The sequence below is a fragment of the Lycorma delicatula genome, chromosome 10 (genome assembly GCF_047948215.1).
Source record: "Lycorma delicatula isolate Av1 chromosome 10, ASM4794821v1, whole genome shotgun sequence".
In the NCBI taxonomy this organism is placed as follows: domain Eukaryota; kingdom Metazoa; phylum Arthropoda; class Insecta; order Hemiptera; family Fulgoridae; genus Lycorma; species Lycorma delicatula.
Window position 1 is genome coordinate 26,526,914 of NC_134464.1, and position 21,877 is coordinate 26,548,790.

Below are 21,877 nucleotides of genomic sequence, written 5' to 3' on the forward strand. Positions count from 1 at the left end.
TATTCTAGGGGGATAATGAAATTATATCTTATTTTTTGTGTTTTCTTATGGCCATCCATTTACATTCAAGTATTTTAATTACTATATTGAGGGTCAGCTGTTCATGACAATTGCTGTAAAGCAGATATAGTTATTTTTTTTATGATAACTGAAATATATCTGTTTATTATAAAAAGTATATCGTGTCCGGCTGATGATAATGCGGAAACCTTTTTCACCCAGAATAGCACATCTAGCACATCCAAATAAAAAAAATTTTCAGGCAGTATCAAATCATCTTAAATGAATTATTTTTGTCGGTTATTTCCTCAAAGTAGGAGATATTATAACTGTATCCTTTTTATTACGAACAACTTTTGTACATGTAACTCTTCTTATAAGATTGATCACTGTCAGGACACATAGCTTATCCACTTCTGAATCTGTTTCAAGAAAATTTTTTTTTTTTACATTCATTTGAACTATTCACTTCTAATTCTGTTTTCAATTTTTAATCAAATTTTCATCGACAAAGAATACATGCATTTGTTTTAGCTTAATTTTCTTCAGAAAAAAAATATTTTTCAAACTCTTAACTGCGTTATGAACACACAGTCGCACTGGAAAGTGTGACCTTGTTCAATGACCAACTCCTGAAAATGGCAAAAAAATATTTGCCTTTCTCTAGCAATAATCTCATATGATACAACCACTATCAGTAAATATTAAAGTTAAAATATCAGGTCATTTTGAAATTAAACATTTACTTAAAATAAAATATACAATACTAAATTATAAGAGTATATTCCAGAATACATGTGGTAAGATGCAGCGGAAAAATAAAACAAATTTTTTTGAGTATACTTTATTACGGTATAAAGTACGAGTTTTATACAAAAAAAAAATATTTTATAGTAGTCATTATAAAAAAGAAGAAAAAAAATTAATGTATAAAAAGTACCATAAACATTACAGTTTCTTTAAAAACAAAAAAAAAAACAAAATATTAAATTGTATTTACAAATACAGTAATTGATTATCTATTTCGTTATTATAATCAGCTCAATTAAGATCATGACTAATGAGCTGGGTTTATTAATTTTTTACTTACAAGAAAATGTCTTTTAATTTAAACACTCGTTTACATTAGGATATGTCCATTTTATTTATCACAAATTTTCACTGTGTTTTATTGGTTTTTTAAACTTTAATTTGCCTTCATGAGCATTTATCATTATATAAAAATATTATCTTATCAATTGATTTTACATTTAAAAAAAAATATACATATATATCCAAGGAAAGAATAAGAACAAAAAGATTTAATTTTTATTATTTTTTTCTCCAACCTCCTCCTGAAATCTTTAGGTTACCCCCTCCCCAAATTTTTTAGGCAAAATTTTTACAGTCGAATGAAACTCCTAACCTCATCAGTTTTCCAATTAAAACATGACAGAATCACATTGTTATAAGTGGATGGTCACATCCAATTCTTAATCGATATTGAGTTTAGTTAACTTTTATGTTAAACAGATATTTATTTTTACCATTAATAAATTTAATATTAAAGAAAAAAATCTAAATATTCTCATTCTTTTAATTATATACAGACCTTGGATTTGAATTTATAATAGATTTAAAAATTTAATAAATATTCAAACGTAAAAAAAATGAAAATAATAAAAAAAATTTAAACAATAAATCAGATAGGAAATATGCTTTTGAACATATAAAAAAATAACGAATTCCTGTTTGATTTATTGTAACGATTTCAGTCATTAAAGTATCATATTAATTATTGAGTTTTGTTTTCTTATTGATCGAGAGTATATTTTTCGGTTTAAAATTTTAATATTTTGGCCTTGGTTGAAATTGAGGTTGTGGAGCAGATGCTGCACCATCTTCAGGTTGTGGTGGTTGACTTTTAATAAATTCCAAAGCACGGGCAATCGCTTCTGGTATTGGTGGTGGAGTCGGTAAATGTGCACCTTGTGGTACAAATCCATTTTCATCAGCGATGTAAGTCAATGTAATTCTTGAACCATCAGGAGCCGTGTACGAATAAGAACCTTGGGCTACTTGTGTTTCTTGTTCAGGATTTCCTAAATTCTTTACATATCCGGATTCTTCTGCTACTATTTCGTTTGCGGTCTCATAACTGAAAAAAAAAGAATGAATGTTAAATAATTAATCCGTTTTGTTTTTACATTTAAATATAACATATTTTCATATAAGAAAGAGTTAAAAAAAATAAATAAATAAAAATAGAATTTTTTTTTAACTTTGATCCCAAGAAATACTCCATGGAATAAATCGTAATATGCATCATTTCTATTTGTTTAAAATTACGTTACCTATATTTATGTTGGAACAGAGAATTATAAATTTTCTAGACTGTTTTACGAGCTTGTAAGTAATTAATTTTACATGACCATTATTCTTACAAATTAAAAAAAAAAATTGATAAAAGAGTTTTATAAATATAATTTGTTTTGTTCTTGTTTATTTTCATGCGATAGTTTATTTTCATGCAAGAACTATCGCATGAAAATAAACAAGAACAAAACAAAAGTAATGAAATGTAGTAGAAATAACAAAGATGGACCGCTGAATGTGAAAATAGGAGGAGAAAAGATTATGGAGGTAGAAGAATTTTGTTATTTGGGAAGTAGAATTACTAAAGATGGACGAAGCAGGAGCGATATAAAATGCCGAATAGCACAAGCTAAACGAGCCTTCAGTAAGAAATATAATTTGTTTACATCAAAAATTAATTTAAATGTCAGGAAAAGATTTTTGAAAGTGTATGTTTGGAGTGTCGCTTTATATGGAAGTGAAACTTGGACGATCGGAGTATCTGAGAAGAAAAGATTAGAAGTTTTTGAAATGTGGTGCTATAGGAGAATGTTAAAAATCAGATGGGTGGATAAAGTGACAAATGAAGAGGTATTGCGGCAAATAGATGAAGAAAGTAGCATTTGGAAAAATATAGTTAAAAGAAGAGACAGACTTATAGGCCACATACTAAGGCATCCTGGAATAGTCGCTTTTATATTGGAAGGACAGGTAGAAGGGAAAAATTGTGTAGGCAGGCCAAGTTTGGAGTATGTAAAACAAATTGTTGGGGATGTAGGATGTAGAGGGTATACTGAAATGAAACGACTAGCACTAGATAGGGAATCTTGGAGAGCTGCATCAAACCAGTCAAATGACTGAAGACAAAAAAAAAAATAAATAAATAAATATAATCATTGTTTTTAGATAATTGAACAACTTTAAAAAATAAAAACTGAGAGACATTGAAGTCCTTACTCGTACACCAAAGTATTATGCCGTATAACTTATGATTTTTTGTTTATTATAAGTTAATTTTTTCCCCTCTTTTAAAAACAAAAGTTCCCCATTCTTAAATCGAAATGAATGGAAATTTAAGAATTTATAATTTACTTACAATCGATTCATATTTTATATATAGGTATATATATATATATATATATATATATATATATATATATATATATAGGCAACCCGCTGGATTAGTCTTGGTTAAACTCATCATCGCAAAATCAGCTGATTTTCAAAGTCCAGATTTCTAAGGTTAGAGTCCTTGTAAAGGTTGTTGATTTTATATGAATTTGAATACTAGACTATGAATACCGGTGTTTCTTGGTGGTTGGGTTTCAATTAACCAAATTGGGAAGGCAATGGTAACCACCGTAAAACCTGCTAAGAAAGTTCCAATGGCAAAAACATGAACCCCTACGGAATCGCCAAGGGTCGGACACGATTGATTGGTTAAATTTTATTTTTTTTTATATTTACAGGCCCAAAAAAAAAACATTCTGACAACTAATTTTTGTATTCTATCAATTTTTTTTTTTACATTATCGCCATGTTATAATATTAAATTTTAAATTGAAGTATTTATAGATATAATAAATATTTAAGAATTATAAGCTTAGAAATTAATTAAGATGTTTCAAACAATAGGGTTTCATTATTTTTCAAATGTTTTAAAATACTAAAGGGAAGTTATAGATGATCAGAAATTTGTTTTAAAAAAAATATAAATATACTACTATAAAAAAACAACCTTTTTTTTATTATCGTTTATTAAAAAGTATTAATTGTTGTATAGATTGTGGTTATATCTAAAATTGAAATTAACTTCTTTTTTTAGATTATATTAATATATATATATATATTATTAAAATGATTGTGTGTGTGTGTGTGTGCGCGCGCGCGCGCTCGTTGCCCTAATACGAAATTGAGAAAAGCAAATATTATATTCTATTAGAGGACCAAAAATAGCCTGATGACACCAACTGGTACTTTGCACCAAACTTGATAGTTTTCAAAATAATTATGGGAGGAGGTATAAAGGGAGTATCAGAACATCATGCGAGAACATCATCGATTGCTTTCAGATTTCTAGGATAAATTCGTGTTATCCCAGGGAAGGTTTTAAGTTGTAGATCGAGGTCCCTTAGGGGTGTATGAGGAGTGTATCAAAGTTTCTATCTAAGATCGAGGGAAACATTGAAGGAAAAAGAGATTTTCAGGCTTTAATTGTTATTTATATCAGTATTATTAACCATGAGGATAAAGAGCACAGCCAGGGTTCAAAAGTCCAGCGTCTGGCGAGACGGGAAGGGCGATCGAAACGAACCCTGATCGACTGGTATATTTTATAAATATTGCTGTTATTAAAATTAATTGAATTTTTAGGCTCAGGTTTTATTAAAATATAAATAAATGAAATAATAAAAATCTTAAAATTACTGATAATATTTTTAAATTATTATTTTCCCTTTGTTATGGAAAAATAATTTTATACCAAATTAACTTTGATAATTTGTTATTATTCTTTTTTAATTTAATATATATAACCTTGTATATAAATTAAATTGTACAGTATTGTTGTATATTTTTAAGTTTATTAATAAAAATAATTATTTTTTTTTTAATTTTCTGTCCTTCTTAAACTAATAACTTCTTTAAAAATGTATCATAAAATTAAATAATATTATTACTGGCAAATTATTAAAATAAAATATGTAATTTAAATTTAATTATTTTAATTTTGTAAATTTTTTATGAAATAATATGAATTATGAGACAGAATTATGTTTTTAAAAGACGGATAATATATTTATTATAAAAAATAGATATATAATAATCAAGTAAATAACCATACCAATCTGTAATAATAAGAAATAGCAAATTTGTTTTTTGTTATGAAAGAGCGGGTATCATCAACAGCTATGGTATCATCAACAGCCGAAGATTATCTTTTTTCTAATTGTATAAATATTATAAAAAACAAATTTAATTTGTTTTCATTTAATAAAAAAAACTTTATTTTGATAATATATTGTTTAGTTATATTACGAAACAAAAATAAATTATTTATTAGTTATAAGATACAAATTTATTATTAATTTTTTTCTTCTCATTTACATAAGCTTATAATTTAAATATAACAACAATGAAGTGTCTATTTAAAATAAAAAATTCCATATAATTACTATCAACATATTGTTATCATAAAATATGCTACGTCACGTTCCACGGAATTGCTTTAAAATAGATTTACCTTGTTATTATTTTTGTAAATTATTGCCTTTCATTAAGCTGCTAAAGTAATTTATATAAATTTACAAGAAAATAAAATATTCCTGAAAGAAAAGAAATGTAACTATTTTTAACTATTAAAAGATGTAGGTGAACACTTACGTATCAAAAGGAATGAATGGAAATAGAAAATACAATAATGATAACATGAGAAACATAAATAAATTGGAGAGTAAAATAAAATAATTTAGAATTTTTAGGGTTTAGTTGTGAAATAAATAGGTTTTAATAAAAATAAAAGCTAATAAAGTTCATTTTAAAACGAAAAAAAAAATAGAATCAGAATTATGCCGGGTATTTCATTTATGCTTTGAAAGAGATTAATTGAGCAGGTTTTATGTAGAAGGAACTTCAAAAGTTAAAAGAAAAGGGTTGGTTTATGAGACAGGACAATTTATCCTCAAGGAAACATGCCGTGCAAATATAACAACACTACCCAGTGAAGATCTTAAAGTTTTATTCAACAGGTGCTTATCTCGCTTTAAAATCCCTTAAAAGAAATATGGAAATTTTTACTTAAATAATAGCAGTATGTGACTGATGAATGATTTTTTTTTTTTTTTAATAACCGACTTAGATAAAACATATGCTGCAACAAAAAATTACTTTGAATCTAGAAATGAAAGAGTATCCCCATCAAAAAAATAAAGTTCACGATTCTCAAACAAAATTGTTTATAATAAATAAAAACAATTGTTTGGATGAGGGTGAAGTGATATTTTAAATTAAAAATCTTTTTAAAAATAAACCGGGAGATAAACTATATAATCTACATATAATAAACCACGTAGATGTTACTGTGAAGTACTGGGCATAAAGTAATGCAGTGGTTAAATATAACAATAATTATGAAATAAAATTACTATCCACCACTGAAAATGATATGAAATATTTTACAAAATTTTTATTTACAAATTTAGTTTACCGCAATGTAAATAATATATAAATTTCATTACCATAAATACCGGGTATTAATAAAGTATGGGAACACTTAAATAACTTTTAACATCCCTTAATAACTTTGTACCCTCAAGCGCACAGGGAGCTCTCTGGCCAAGGGGGAAATTCAAAATTTTTAAATGGGAAGGGTAAGGTTGCGATACATTACTTAAAAGGGTTAAAAAAAAAATTGTTGAAAGAAACTTCGATTTATGACAATCCAGAAGGGGTGGGCCGCTCAGGTGTCCCATCCTCGATGATTGGGCGTGGGCTTCCTTGTAGCTTCGGATTTTTGGAGGTAAAGTTTGACCGTAGTGCCGGTGGGATATCCCTTCGGGGGTTCCTGACTAGAGGCGAGGCGTAAAGACCAGAGTCCCGGTGCGGAGACCCCTTGATGTCCCCTCATTAGAGGTATGGTATATCACCAAAGACCTAGTCCCGGCTGCCTGGGGGGAACATTAGTTATCGAGGCAGTTTGAGGCGAAGGCACTCCCTGGAGCTGTGTTGAGGCTTAGTTGTGTGTCCAGCTCCTCGGTGGGGGAGGGGGAGGGCGTATAAGAAATGACAAAAAAAACAATTAAAATGTCGACCATCTAATATTTTTCACATGTTGTTTGAAAAGTGGCCTACAGCCCATCCCAAGTAGTCGTTTCAGACTGAAAAAATGAATCGTTTCGACGTAGAAGCGTTTTTTCTATGTTGAAATAGTGTTTAAGGAATGCCGTAATTTGTTACAACTCTGTTTTATCTAATTAATAATTAAAATTATAAATTATGTTTGATAAAATTATTATAAATCTGTTTTATCTATTAAGCTCATTAAAATTTTAAATATGTATATATATTTTTTTAATTAAAAAAAGCTGTAATCAAAGTTTTTATACTTTCATGACATTGGTCATTTGGTCTTATATAGTGGAAAAATAATGATATGAAAAAAGTTTTAAAAAATTAAAAAAGTCGATATTTTTAAAGTTTTATTGGCTCCTCCAACTCCAATATTGGCTCCAAAGATTTTTCTTTTTGGAGAGACCTACTATTATGCCTAGGAAGACAAAAAAATTCGGTTAAAAAATAAGCATTCCATAGAAAGATAGCTTTTTTATTTTTGGGGACGGGAAAGAATTTGGGGAATTTTTTTTTTTAATGGTAAGATAAGGAGGACGTACGAATGTACTTAATATAATAAAGTGGGATTATGTTTTACAAAATTTTGAGAAAATTGAAACTGTCTCGTCTAATCCAGAGAAACTATCTACCCTTAATCTTTGGAGATATTGACTCCAAACTTTTGCTTCATATGTACGAGTCTCCGTGCTTAATATCATCGAAATTGGTTTCCCCAATCAAAACTTATAGGCTTCAAACACACCAACACGCGTACATGCGTACGTACGAACATTATCCCTTTTTATTTACATTATCATTTTATTTTTATTTTTTTGTTTTTGGCGGTTCCTGAGTCATGAAATGTCGAGAAATGGAAAGAAAAATAATGAAAAAAATGGAAAGAAAAAATTCATACCGCATTTTTTGACTGATTACCATACTTTCCTTCTTGCAGCATAGCTCTAGAGTTCGATGTCAGGATAGTAAAAATAATAAACTTTGCTTATTGAAATAGATATTACTTGAAAAAAAACTTGATAACTGGAAAATTGTTTGTCTTATAATTGTCAAATTAAATCAACGATTAATGAGAAAAATGTTACATATTAGTAAATTATTGGAAAATATTTTATAAATTAAAAAAAAAAGATTATAGATCTGTTTTTTTCTGGGCTACCGCCATGTAAGCTTGAACCTTGTGCGCGGGATATGGAAATGGAATTTTGTAACGTATGAAAAATGCTATGCCTGACCGGGATTCGATCCCGGAACCTCCCTAAATTTAATTTAGATTAGATTAAAAATTGTTAAACGTTAGCACTTAAATATTGTTTTATTATTATTTGTTGACAGTTCTATTAATTCACTTTTTTTAGTGATTGAATGAAATTACATATTTAAAATTTTTTAAAAAATATGGGAGATTTAATAGTAATACACTTCTGATTTTTTTTAGCGTCTTTATGAATCAAGTTATTAAATTTCAAATATATCGGTAAAGATGTAACGTGAAAAATATTTTTATACGTATATATGCGGGCAAAAAATAAAAATAAACAAATGAAAGGAGAAACTAAATGCATCTAAGAAAGAATACGAAAATATGAATTGGGCGTATACTATTTATAGCGACATAAATTCCTGAAGGGCACACACACAATATATATATATATATATATATATATATATATATATATATATATATATATATATATATATATATGTATGTATGTATCTATGTATGTAAAAAATGATGATTTCATTTTATTACATACGTTTATCTCGTATTAACTTTTAGTATTATTATCATCTTTCATTTCATATTCAGTATCTACAAACATCGACAAATTAGGATATAAACTCACACGAAAGGATTACGGTAAGCTAAGATCATTAATTACAAATATTTCATAACATGCCTATCTAATATACAATCATGAAATTTGCATCTGTAAAAAACCGACATACACGCGTATAACACGATTTATAAACCGAAAGTTGAGGAGGACACACACAGAGAGAGAGAGAGAGAGAGAGTGAGTAAGAGAGAGCATGAGTGACAGAAGGACACAGTCATCTTTTGATAAAGAAGAAAGAAACTTCTTTTTCATTTTTTATCTTTCACTTTTTACTTGATTACCTTATGAGAAGATGATTTTTTTTAAATATACAATTGAATATAATTATTGTTTTTTCCCCGTTATTACCAACATAACAAATAAAATGTAATAAGTATCGCAATAATTCCCAAATAAAACATAAATTAAATTAATTTACATATTTATTAACATTTTTGTTTGTTTATTATAAATAAACTTCGTAGTAAAATCTACTACGTAATCATTTATGTAATTATATAGAGGGATAATCTGCCCTAAGGCAGGTCCCTGGAATTATGTCTCTTTCCATTCTGTTCTATTCCCAGATAAATTTTAAGTATTTATAAAACTTAATTTGTCCATTTACATAATGTTTTATTTTATTTTAGGCTTATTTTATTTTATGCTTTATTTTATTTTTGTTTTATTTTATTTTATACTCTACGTTCAACGCTTTTGCAGAAATCTCTTCTTCGTCAGATCGATATATGAGAAAATTTAGATTAAAAACATAGTTAAAACAAAATTATACATGTACATATGTATTTATAAAATTTTATATTAATATTTTAATAAAATTTACAAAACCATTATGTATATGAATTGTTTATTTAAAAAATAGTTTTTTAATAATTTTACTCGTAATGTATAATCAGCCTGAAGTAGAAATACAGTGTTTGTTTTAAAACGCAACCTAAAACAACAACCCAATTTAAAGAAAAATAATGTGGTATATTAAATGCGATTAGTAGTTATAAATATTACAATTATTTGTGTAAAACTATATTCGGATGAAATTTTTTTATCACAAATGTTGAAAGTGTCCACCATTTTCAGTAATGCAAACCTTTACCCTTTTTTTCATATTCCGGGCAAACTTTCGAAGTGTATCTCTTCCACTGTCTCGTAATTCTCGAGTTATGTTGACTTTCAGTTCGTCAATGGTGTGAAGGTTATTTTTGAATACACAACATTTTAGATATCCTCAGAGAAAAAAAAAATCTGCAAGAGAAATATCAATTTACCTAGCTAGCAATAAGCCAATGGATATTACTCTTTCACCAAAGAAATCTCTCAAAAGGTCTATAGTTGCTCTTACCGTGTGACATGTGGCCCCCATCTTGTCGAAACTACGAATTTCTCTCATTTAATTCTAAACTTTCAATAAATTACGTTAGAGTTTCTTCGTAGATGTCTGCATTAAGAGTGTTTACAAAAACTTTGGGGCTAATTACTCTTTGTCTGGAAATTGCACACCACACACCAATTTTCTGCGGGTGTAGAGGTCGTGAATGACTGATCTGAGGGTTGCTGGAGCTCTATTAGCGATTATTCCGACTATTAACGTAACCACCCAAATGAAACGAAGCCTCATCTCTAAAAATTATATTATCCAACCCTTTACAGCTCTTCCGAACAAAATGTTTAAATCATTGACAGTAGTGGAGTCTAGCAATATAATCAATCGGGTGTAATTCATGTGGTATAGCTTTAAGTCAAGTAGCCGGCTAGCTTTAAAGACACTATACAGAGGTGTTCGTTTAAAGTTTTCGTAATGATTTATTAGGTGAGTTTTAAAAAGCTTACCCTAACATCTTCCAATGTTTCGTCATTAAATACTGAACGTTTCCCGCTATGTCTCTGATTGCAAACAGAATCAGTCCCTTTATATTTCTTTATCAAACGATGAATTGAATTTTATTTGTTCATTCTTACCCGGGAACTGCAATGGAAAAGCTTTTTGGCACAAAATAAAAGATTTAGTTGTTAAATGATTTTCCACAATAAAAATCTTGTCTTCGTGTTCAAAACTATTTCGTCTTAATAAAAAACACAACTAAAATAACTAACTGTTCACGGAAAAGAACGTTAGAGTTTGAGATCCGGTCAAACCAGTTACCCTAAAAGATTCTCGATAACAATCTCCGGCCACATTTTGTTGCTGGTTTCTAAGAACAAAACGTCTTGACTTGATGATCGATGTATGTAACCAACTCTAGGTATTCAAATTACAGGAAAAAAGAATGCAGACTGCTGCTACCTACGGATGGGTGATCGTAGAAAGTTTTATTACCTATTTGGTGAAAGAAAGAATCGTTGAAGGGGTACGATGTTCCGCTTGGACTTTCCTTCTTTGTGTTTGTTTGGTTTTATTGTTATTTTGTTTTATGGTTTGCTGAACTGTTGTTGTTTCTGTATCTGTTTGGTGGATATATATTTTTTTGTCAATTATGTTACATTATTTATTTTTATTGTTTTTGTGTTGCGTTTTATGATTCCTTGTATGTCGAACTCATTTTTACTTTTCGAGTAGGTAGAGTTCAGTACATTCGTTCTTAGAAAGTCATTCAGTCATGTTTGAGACTTGGCTAGATGTGTTTTATTTGGAGTTTAAGTAGTTAGTAGTACACTTATGGGAATGTCGCTTTTGGCATTCGCATCGATGGCATCCTGGCTGAGGCATGACTGAAAGATGTCATTGCCGAGGTACTGAAGATGACCTCCGGTAAAGTCCATAAGGGTTAGGTACGGAGGGGGTGTGGCGTGGCGGCTGAAACCGTCACGTGGAGGGTGTCTTCCCCTATGGGGTCATAGGCTATCGACGGACTTAGTTGTCCACTTAACTAAGTGGACAACTAAGCTGAATAAAGCTATTCTGAAAAATTTTCTTCTGGAATATTAGACGGATTACTGTGCCAATTAAAGTTTTAATTTGGTTATATATTGATAATAACTTATAAATTATTTGTTCAGTTCAGTGCTGGTTTTTTAATTAGTTCTGAACATGGAATTTAAAGAAGAAAGTAACACACCGGGGTGGTCTAGTGGTAAACTCGTCGTCGAAAATCAGATGATTTTGAATTCGAGAGTTCTAAGGTTTCTAATAAAGCCAGTTATTTTTATACAGATTTGGAATAGCAGATCGTGGATACCGGTGTTCTTTGGTGGTTGGGTTTTAATTAACTATACGTCTCAACAATGGTTGGTCTAAATTTGTTCAATATTACACATTTACTGGAGCATTCGCACAGATCTTGATGAGTCGCTAACTTTAATTATTGATGCGACTATAAATAGAGAAAAAAGAAAAGAAAAATGAATGTATGTAAAAATATTGCTTAAATTATGGCATTTTGACAAATAAATTTGTCTGTAAGCTCATATATACAGCTAATTATTTAGTTCAGTATGTTGTTATTGTTACAGGAGTCTGAATTTCAGTAATAACATAATATTTATCAGCACATCTCTAAATAAGTATCATTATTAAATTTAACTGCTTCTAAATGCATATAATACAGGTAATTAAATAGCGCTCTAACCACCAAGAAAAACCAAACTTTTTTCTAATTAAAAGATTGTTAAAATACTGTATAATAGTTTACCACATTCATTCATAATTTTCTTTATTTTTTTAACTATAAAAAGTTCAGATCAAAAACGACTTACTTCCATTTGTATGATCCATCAAAATTTACACCTTCATTTTCGTATTTAATAATAGCTATGGGTGTTGTGGCTGGACCAGATGGTCCTCCACCGACTTGCGGCCTTCCCATAACGGTACCGGCGATCATAACAATAGAACTGACCAATAATATCTGTAATAAAAAGAAACATAAATAAAATTAACAAACTATAAAATAAGATTTTAAAAATATTTTAATAAATTTTACATATTATAAATTAGATAAGTCTAAATTATAAATATTGATAAGAATTGGCATATTGCTAAGGGATTTTCATAAAGGAATTCTTTTAATATAAAAGTGTCGTTAAAAGGAAATAAAATTAAATCCATGAACACAATGATCAGTAATGGGAATTTAAATTTGGACCTTCATTTTAGCATAAAAAGTTATCTTTTACTGCAACATCAATAAGAATGAAGTAAAAATTACCATCAATTTTATGTCTTAAATGAAAAATGTGCCATTAATAATATAATATTTTATTTATTTTTACATTCATTCTTTTATTGATATACAAAGAATATAAGAAATATCTATTAGGATAGAAAAGTAAAATATAAATTTTAAGTGGTTAGGAATGTATAATTTTCTAAAATAAGGAAGAATTTTTAAGTTATAAAATTTTAAAGGAGAAATTTCTATTGAAGCTAAGGTCTTATGGAATACGTTATCAGTAACTGTAATGCCATTCGTGTTGTCTAGCACCAGAATAAAACCGTAGGAACTTCTGGAAAGATTGTGCGTGGAATTTGGAAATGTGAAATAATTAATTTTTTAAATAAAACTTTTTATATCTTTGATCAATTTGAATGTATTTAAGTGTGGAATGTAGTTTGATACGAACAGTTTAAAATAAAAAAATCACAACTGAAGATGTGGGTTTCCAGGAAAAAGTTTTTTCTAAAATATGAAATAAAGTAAGCGTCATCTTATTTAATGTATATTTCTGTACTTAGGTGGATCAGTTTGGTTTATAATTTATATATATATAATATATAATATTATATATTATATATTATATATATATATATAGAATACCTCACTAATTTAGAATATTACGAGTATATTTACATAATCTTATCAATATATTATCATATTCACAAGATATTAAGAATATCATATATAGAATACTATGTATATATATTAGGATATCCTTCAAAAATCTACGATTAAAATATTCCACGTGCATAAGTAGGTCTGTCTTACACGTGTACACAGTTTTAGATTTTTTCTTCATATAGGCCATAATTTAATTATTAAAATGAATGTTTATGATTTTAACATAAAATAACGAACATTCAACTTGAAATTCGTGTGAAATAGTGGTAAAGGAAGCGTTATTATTCAAAAGACTGTAGGCTATTAAATATTATTAACTAAGTATTATCATCATATGGACGTCAAGCTGTTTATCGTTTTATTTTATTCAGATTTTAAAAAGGTTAATAGTAATTATGTAATAGTACTTATATAATACTTTTTCCACTATTATTAGGTTAATGCATGCATATCTATTAAAAGTAACATCGAAAAGGATGTAAACAACATTTTTGACATAGCTTATTTATCACTATATCTACCTTCTATTCGTGATTAATCTTCCAATTAAAATAAAAAAATCCTTCATCTAATCTTTTTTTTTTTAATTTTGTAACAAAGCTACTGTAAAAACATTTAAGATTTTTTTTATTTATTAATTTTTTAATTAATAAATATCCTTTCATCCGGAGGTCTCGGGTTCGAATCACCCGATCAGGCACATTTTTCATAGGGTAAAAAATTTCAATTTTTTTCCCCTTGCACAAGCTTCAAAGCTTATATAATGAATTAATTATAAAAAAATAAAAAGAATTATAATAAAGTGACTACCACGTGTCAGTGCGATATACAATGCTTTTAAATTATATTTAATTTTTAAATAACTAGTCAATACGTCCGCTTGTATCTATTTTTATTTATGTTCAACCGTATTCTTCACGAAATGGATCGATTTCAATATATTTTTTTTTCAGAAAAGATTTTGTCTGGTGGTCTCACAACAAAAAAAATGTTTTTTTTTTCAAGATAACTTAAATAGAAGGTTATTTATTTAAATAAAAAGATTAAAAAAAAATTATATTAACTCAATTTAAAAAAGCTGACAAAAAATTGTTATACGTACTTTTCTGGCACTGGTTATTTATTCTTATATGATGGAAAAATAATGGTCATGGAAATAATTTTAAAAATTAAAAAAAAAAAAATCGATATTTTTTTACATTTTTCTGTTCTGCCCTCAAAAATTACCTTCCAATAATCTTTTTTTTTTGATTTGTTGTTTATGATTTGTTGGATGGAAGAAAATTGAAAAAATCCATTGAAACAAGTACAACCAATAAAAAAAAAATTACCTAATATTTCTATTTTGGATATGGGGTGAATTATGATAAAATTTTTGTAATATTGTTATTAAAAGTTTAATTAATTTAAAAAACGTTTCTTAGAATTAAAAAAAAATCTATATTTTTTAAAATTTTATAGGCTCCTCCTTCCTAAAATATTGCCCGAAAGTATTTTATTGGGGTCAACTTGTATTATTACTATGCTTAGAAAGACATAAAAAAATTATGTTAAAAAATATGCAATAAATAAAAAAAATACCTTTTTTTAAATTTTTGGGGAAGGGGAGAGAACTTGAGGGAAAATATTTTTTAAATGGTAAAATAAATGGTACGAGACGCGCATGTACTGAACTTAATATAAAATAGGGTTTTGTTTGCAACTATCTTAAACAAATTTATCTACCCCCCTGGACACATTGACCCAAATCGTTTTATATATTGCCCTTATACACGAGTTTCTGTGCTAAATTTAATAAAAGTTAGTACATCAATTCAAAATATATTAAGCTTCAAACTCGCCAACACACGTAGTTTCGTAAAAATATTACCCGAAAATTTTTTTTTTTGGGATGAAACGTCAAGAAATGCTAAAAATTCATACCCAATTTTTTGATTGATTTCCATACTTTCCTTCTTGCAGAATAGTTCTAGAGCTATGATGCCAAGAAAATAAAAATTTTTGTGAAATCTGATGATGGCACATACATTTTAAAACGCGTAATTTTAATAAAAGTACCGAAGAAGTCAAACGATGGATAAATGTATTGTAATTTTTTTTTGTTATTCTTAATGTGACTTTTGAATATTACAAAGTAAAATGTTTATTAACTAAATCATCTGTCACGTTTAATTACAATATTTTCCTCACTGTTTAGTTTAATGTTGTCAATAATTAAAATGTCACGAATAATCTCTTCGTTTTGTTTTTACAATGTGTAATCACGAATGAACTTTAAACATAACATAAGTTATAATAAGATTAAAATATATTTTTAATGTCTCCGACACTATGATTGAAAATTAATGTTAATTTTATTCGACGTATAACATTAACTTTCTTTCTATTCAATAAGGAACTAAAATTTAAGTTTAAATAATAGTAATAGTAATAATATTTTACAGTTACACGTGTAAATTTTATGAGCCTGCAGTTCGTAGTCTATCTACAATAGTGAAATTTAATAAACAAAAATTGAAAACAAAAAGAATGTCGTAATCATCTACCATTTTAAATCTTTATATAAGTCTTTAACTAGTTAAAGATGAAATGAATCTTTTTATTTATAATTTCATAAAAATCTGACTAGTTATTCTGGATTTATTATATACACACACACACAAACGAAGTACATTCCTTTACGATAATCCAGCAATAACCTACTTGTAATTTTTAATGCAACTTAGGAGAGCTAAATAATGTTTTCAAATATTTATTTTTCTATGTATCATATTATGAAAGTTAGTTACCAAATAATAAAGTAATTATTAAATGTTCTGTCACAAAATACAAGTCACTCTTAAAAAAATACCGTAGTCATTCCTAAAAAAAACAATCATCCTACATCAGGGTCACAAAAAAAAAAATTAGCAGTAAATCGGCTTTTCATTTCGTTGTTTATATAGACCAATATACTGTTACACACTACTGTGCTAATCTCACCGAAATACGAGTGATATTTAACATCATTCATTTTGTTCTCTACAGGAAGTAGATGTATAATAAAATCATTACTTTCAGAGAAGTTAACTCTAATTAAACTGCTTGTACGTTAGGTGATTTATTTTATAGGAGACTGGAAAATGTATTATTCAAAAACAAAATTAATGTACTAATTATGTATCGTTTGTTTACTCAGTAAGCGTAATTTTACGAATGAGAGAAAAAAACATTTAAGTTAAATATTTTTTATAATGTTTAATGAAAAAAAACGTTTTTTTTGTTGCAAATATTAGTTTAGTTCGGATACCAAAACTTTAGGCTAGAAACAAGTTTAAGTACATAACATATAGATAGATGAATGAATGTACATTTACATGTAGAATATAAACAATTTCAGTTAAATAATTTAATATTTAAAGAGATTTTTTAAGACAAATAGATGCGTGCTTAGCGAAATACATGTATTTCATTTTAACAAATAAGTATAGCGAAACACAAAAAATCCTTTTTACAAAAATCTATAGACACGCATTTCAATTACAAACAATTATCTTCATTAAATATATACACGTAAATAGAATTTATCACGAAGTTCTCCCAGGACTTTCATCATCTATTATACTCATGAAAATAATGGATAAAGATCATATAAACGTATGTTCTAAAATGCTTCGTTTGCGAATTACGGCTAGTTAAAAATTTCGCTCGGATTTCAGCTACCTCGGTGAAATGAGGTCGTACTGAAATTTTTAGGAGTTAATTAAGGGTCTGAATTGTGATTTATGACGGTTTTTGACCTGAAAACCCGAATAAAATAGATTCCAGCAACGTATCTGCAGTAGTTTTTGAGAAATTTGGGGTGAAAATCAATAAACTGTGGTAAAAAACCCAGTTTTTTTTATGTTTGGCGTACAATAACTTTGTTAAATGTTTCATAAACACATAAAACTTTTAAACAAAACTTGTAGAAAATTTAATACTAAACAAATAGTGTATAATATAATTTGAATAAAACAAAGAAAAGTTAGAAAAATTCGAATTCTATTTAAAAACAGTACACTAAACCAAAGAGCATTATTATAAAGTACCACTTTATAATAAATGTTTAAAAATGGGCCCGCTATTTTCAACTAATTTCTTGGTACGCTTCTGTACTGGTTTTGTTGCTAATTTTAGTTCTTCAGGGCTCTCCTTAAGTTGCTCATCCGCATCCAAAATGCGAACAGTTTATTCCTTACAAGAATGTATTTCTGTTTTGTATACAATATTTTTCATCCATCCTCAGGCGCAATATTCTTAATATTTTTATTTATAGTCGCATCATAAATTAAAGTCGTTAGTGATTATCTGTGTAAAAGTGCCGGTAAATATGTAGCCTTGAATAGATTAGGCTGACCAATCCTGAGACTTGTGGTTAATTGGATCCCAACCATCAAAGATAAAAATAAATTTTATAATTTTTTTTGTATAAAGATATATTCCTGCGTATCTGCCGATGATAGCTGAGTAATAACTGAAATGCATACCTAACTATAGATTTTTCTTTTTAACGATTGTTTATCTAATTTTTTGCTTTTAACTGTTTATTATAGCTTTTTTTGTATTTTCTAAAGGTTCAGTATTTAGGATTGGATTACCTTCAAATTGTTTAAAAGTGACGAAATCTTAAATAAATTAATTACTTATTTTTTTTCATTAACATTTTTTTTTCACGATCGTACAACTCTCTCTATATTAGTTTATAATATACGCTTTGACTATGAGAAAAAATAAAAATGAAATAATTAAATTGCTGCTTGCATCTTTTAATAAAAGTTATTATTAAGTAAAAAAAAAAATGTTGTAATTTATACTTGTTATTTATTAATTAATTTTTAAACAATGTAATTACAACATTAAAATAACAACAATTAAATATCAATAACCTATAAAATTACAAATAAATTAATAACAAACGCTAGAATGGAACAAAAGGTATTAACAAAATAGTTACACACCTTTTTACATGCATATTCTATATTCTTCTATTATAGTCTATACACACCCATTTAAGACGTAACATCAAATTCGTTTCAGTTAATGCTTATGTTTGTGTTATACACGTCTCACTTATTACACATTTCTCACACGTTACTTTCTCTTTGTGTTTGATGCACGCATATACAATACTTTTATAATAATACATTTATCAGTAATGATTCGTGAACAAATCTTATACAGTGTTTATCGTATAGGTTAACCCGTGCAATATATCGGTTAAATTTTAATACTAATTAAAATTGCAATGGGGAAACCCTTCGTATATTAAATACTACCGTTCTACTTAATCTGTTTGAAAAGATGAAAAGGAATTGTTTTTTATATTTGAAGCTAAGATAAGCAGATCGTGTCAAATGTAATTCGAAAATAAAACACCGGATTTTTTTTCTAGGGGAAAATTTTTTATTTTATTTTACTTAATTTTTATCAAAAGATTTTTCTGTTGTTTAAAATTTTATTTTAAAATATATATATGAAGTAACGGTTTATATCAGTCAATTTTTACTGTATAAGGAGAAGAAATAACATAATTGAAAATCGCTGGTGATATTTAATTTATTTTTTGTTACGAAAGTCCGGGAGTCAACAGCTATGGCCGTTAGCCCGGTGGATATTGGTAGCGTATGAAAATATACCATGCTTGGTCGGGATTCGAACGCGGGACCTCCGCATAAAATACCGAGACGCTACCTACTCAGCCACAGAGGTCGGTTCTGATGATATTGTTCAAAAAATGAGTTTGAAGGAATTCTGAAGAGCATGAATTTATTACTCAGAGAAAAATGTCCGTTTCAAAATAAATAAGAGTAAAACAAAAAGGATGAACTTTTATTTCTGTTTTTATCAAATTATATATCTAGATGATTTTATAATTTTTAATTACATTATTTTAAAAGGGAAAAAGATTTAATTAATATTATCGTAAATATAATAAAACGTATTATTAAGAATATAAAAAAATATTTTTAATTAATTATTAAGCCCAGATTTAGTGGTAAACTCATCGTCGCAAATCAGTTGTTTATCGAAATCGAAGTTCTTAAGTTAAATTTTTAGTAAAGGTTGGTTACTTTTTTACGGATTTCAATATTAGACAGTGGATACCGATGAATTTTTGGTGGCTGGGTTTTAATTAACCACATATCTCGGCCTGACTTTATAACAAGAATACACTTCATTTACACGTCATACATACCATCCTCATGTCATTGGTCAGGAGGGGAGGGGTTGCTTATAGTTCACTAGTTGAACATATTGCAACGTACATATTAGAAAAATAAATAATACATCACTTATAGGAGCAATAAAAAAGTAAGATAAAATAATTTTTAAAACCATGTGTACTGTTGATCTTTAAATTTTAAAAAAGAATGATACAAATAAAATATTTTCTAATGTTAACGATATCGGTGCAATGAAAAAGAAAGTTAATGTTTGCGCTATTAATGAACTGATATAAACGTTCCGTTATATCAGTTTACAGAATTATTATACTTCGAAATTTAAGAAATTTGATATCCGAAACAACGGAAATACAATTAATTAATCATTGGCTTCATAATTAATAATAAAAATTAATGAAATCACCTTTGATATGAACTCAACATCTTTCGGCTTACTTGAAAGCCATCATCAGGAGATAAAATTATTACATTAAAGTAAAAAAATTCTAAAAAAATTTTTAAAGATTTAAAGAAAATTAAAATGTAAAACAGTCATAACTATCCCCGGTGCTACCAGTATAATCAAATCTTTTATTTTTATAAATTTATCTCCTGATGCTGGCTTTTAAATAAGCCTAAAGGCCCAGAGTTCATGTCAATGTGCTGGTAAGGTGGATTTCATTAGTTTTTCATATTATTTATTTAACATATCAGAGGTACCATTTTCGAGAAATGGTTTCATAATTATCGAAAATTTAGTATTTAGGAAACAATCGGTAATATTAAATAGACATAATTTAAATAGCTTCATTACATTAAAAAAAATCTGGCAAAGTATTAATGATTTTCTCAGCAATGACGGTCAAGTCATAAAATATTTTCACCGCTTTTATTACATTGTATGATTATATATAATTTTTTTTGTATATATTGGTTGAACGTAACAAATTTGCTTTAAGTAAAGTTTTCTCTTAATCTAACACCCCCTTCAATTGAGGCTAAAATAAGAAAGAGAAAACTTTCGAAAAACTTTTCTCCATTTTAGATCCGTGTCTATAAAAAAAAAAAATTATAAATTTCTTGATAGCTTGATATGAAGTATAAACTTTCAAAAAAGATTTGAAAATAGTTAAACCGAATGGAGATAGAGCTAAAGAACAAAAACCATGTATTTCAGTTTTAAGTGGTGGCGGTTGATTTTTAGAAAAATGTTTGTATAAATTTTTAATATATGCATTGTAAGTATAAGGTTTGCTTTAAATTAAAGTTTATTTTCTCTAAAATGCCTCTGAAGAAAATCAAAATTGATTTTTTCGTGATATCCCCTACCATCTTAATGAATTTTAAAAAGAATTATTGTGATCAATGCTCCATATATAGAAATATTTGAGCCAAATTTGAAAAAAATTTGGTCAATCGTGAGAAGTAAGGCCAGAAGCAGTGGGTCATACATACGTATTTACATTAGCACATACATACATGTGTTTTTTTTTTGTCTAGTTAACTATTTTAGACCTTAAAATGTAAAAATGTGTAAAAAACCCGATAGCCCATTTTTGACATGATCACCATATTTTTCCCTTTAATGTAATTATATTCTCCGGGAAAGTTTAAAGTATATATTTTTACAAATCTTGTATTCAGAATTTTTTTAAGTGATATTACTTTGAAACAAACTTTAAAAATATTTTTAATGTAAAAATTATTAATAATTCTCACGGACAAGTTTACGTTTTGAATAAATCATTAATTATTATTTTTTATTTCTTGTAAATGAGTAAACAATTTTTCCCATAAATTATACAAATTTAAAAAAAAATAAATATTATATATTAACATTCTTAGAAATTTTATTGTTCATACAAATAAAATATACTTAATATGCGATGTGCTACTTGAT

General features: G+C 27.5%; 1 protein-coding gene and 1 long non-coding RNA gene across 2 annotated transcripts in view; one reads left to right on the forward strand and one right to left on the reverse strand.

Annotated features, from left to right (window-relative positions):
- Nucleotides 1–21,877, forward strand: part of LOC142331430 (uncharacterized) — a 270,759-nt gene that overhangs the window by 12,189 nt on the left and 236,693 nt on the right. The gene's annotated exons all lie outside the window — the stretch shown is intronic.
- The window catches only part of LOC142331446 (endocuticle structural glycoprotein SgAbd-8-like), a 43,241-nt gene continuing 22,200 nt past the window's right edge, over nucleotides 837–21,877 (reverse strand). Inside the window, exons 2-3 of the mRNA XM_075377361.1 lie at nucleotides 12,711–12,862; nucleotides 837–2,137 (exon numbers count right to left, since the gene is read on the reverse strand). Of these exons, the coding sequence (XP_075233476.1) occupies nucleotides 1,828–2,137; nucleotides 12,711–12,862 (462 nt within the window). The 3' untranslated portion in view covers nucleotides 837–1,827. The remainder of the gene's footprint in view (nucleotides 2,138–12,710; nucleotides 12,863–21,877) is intronic.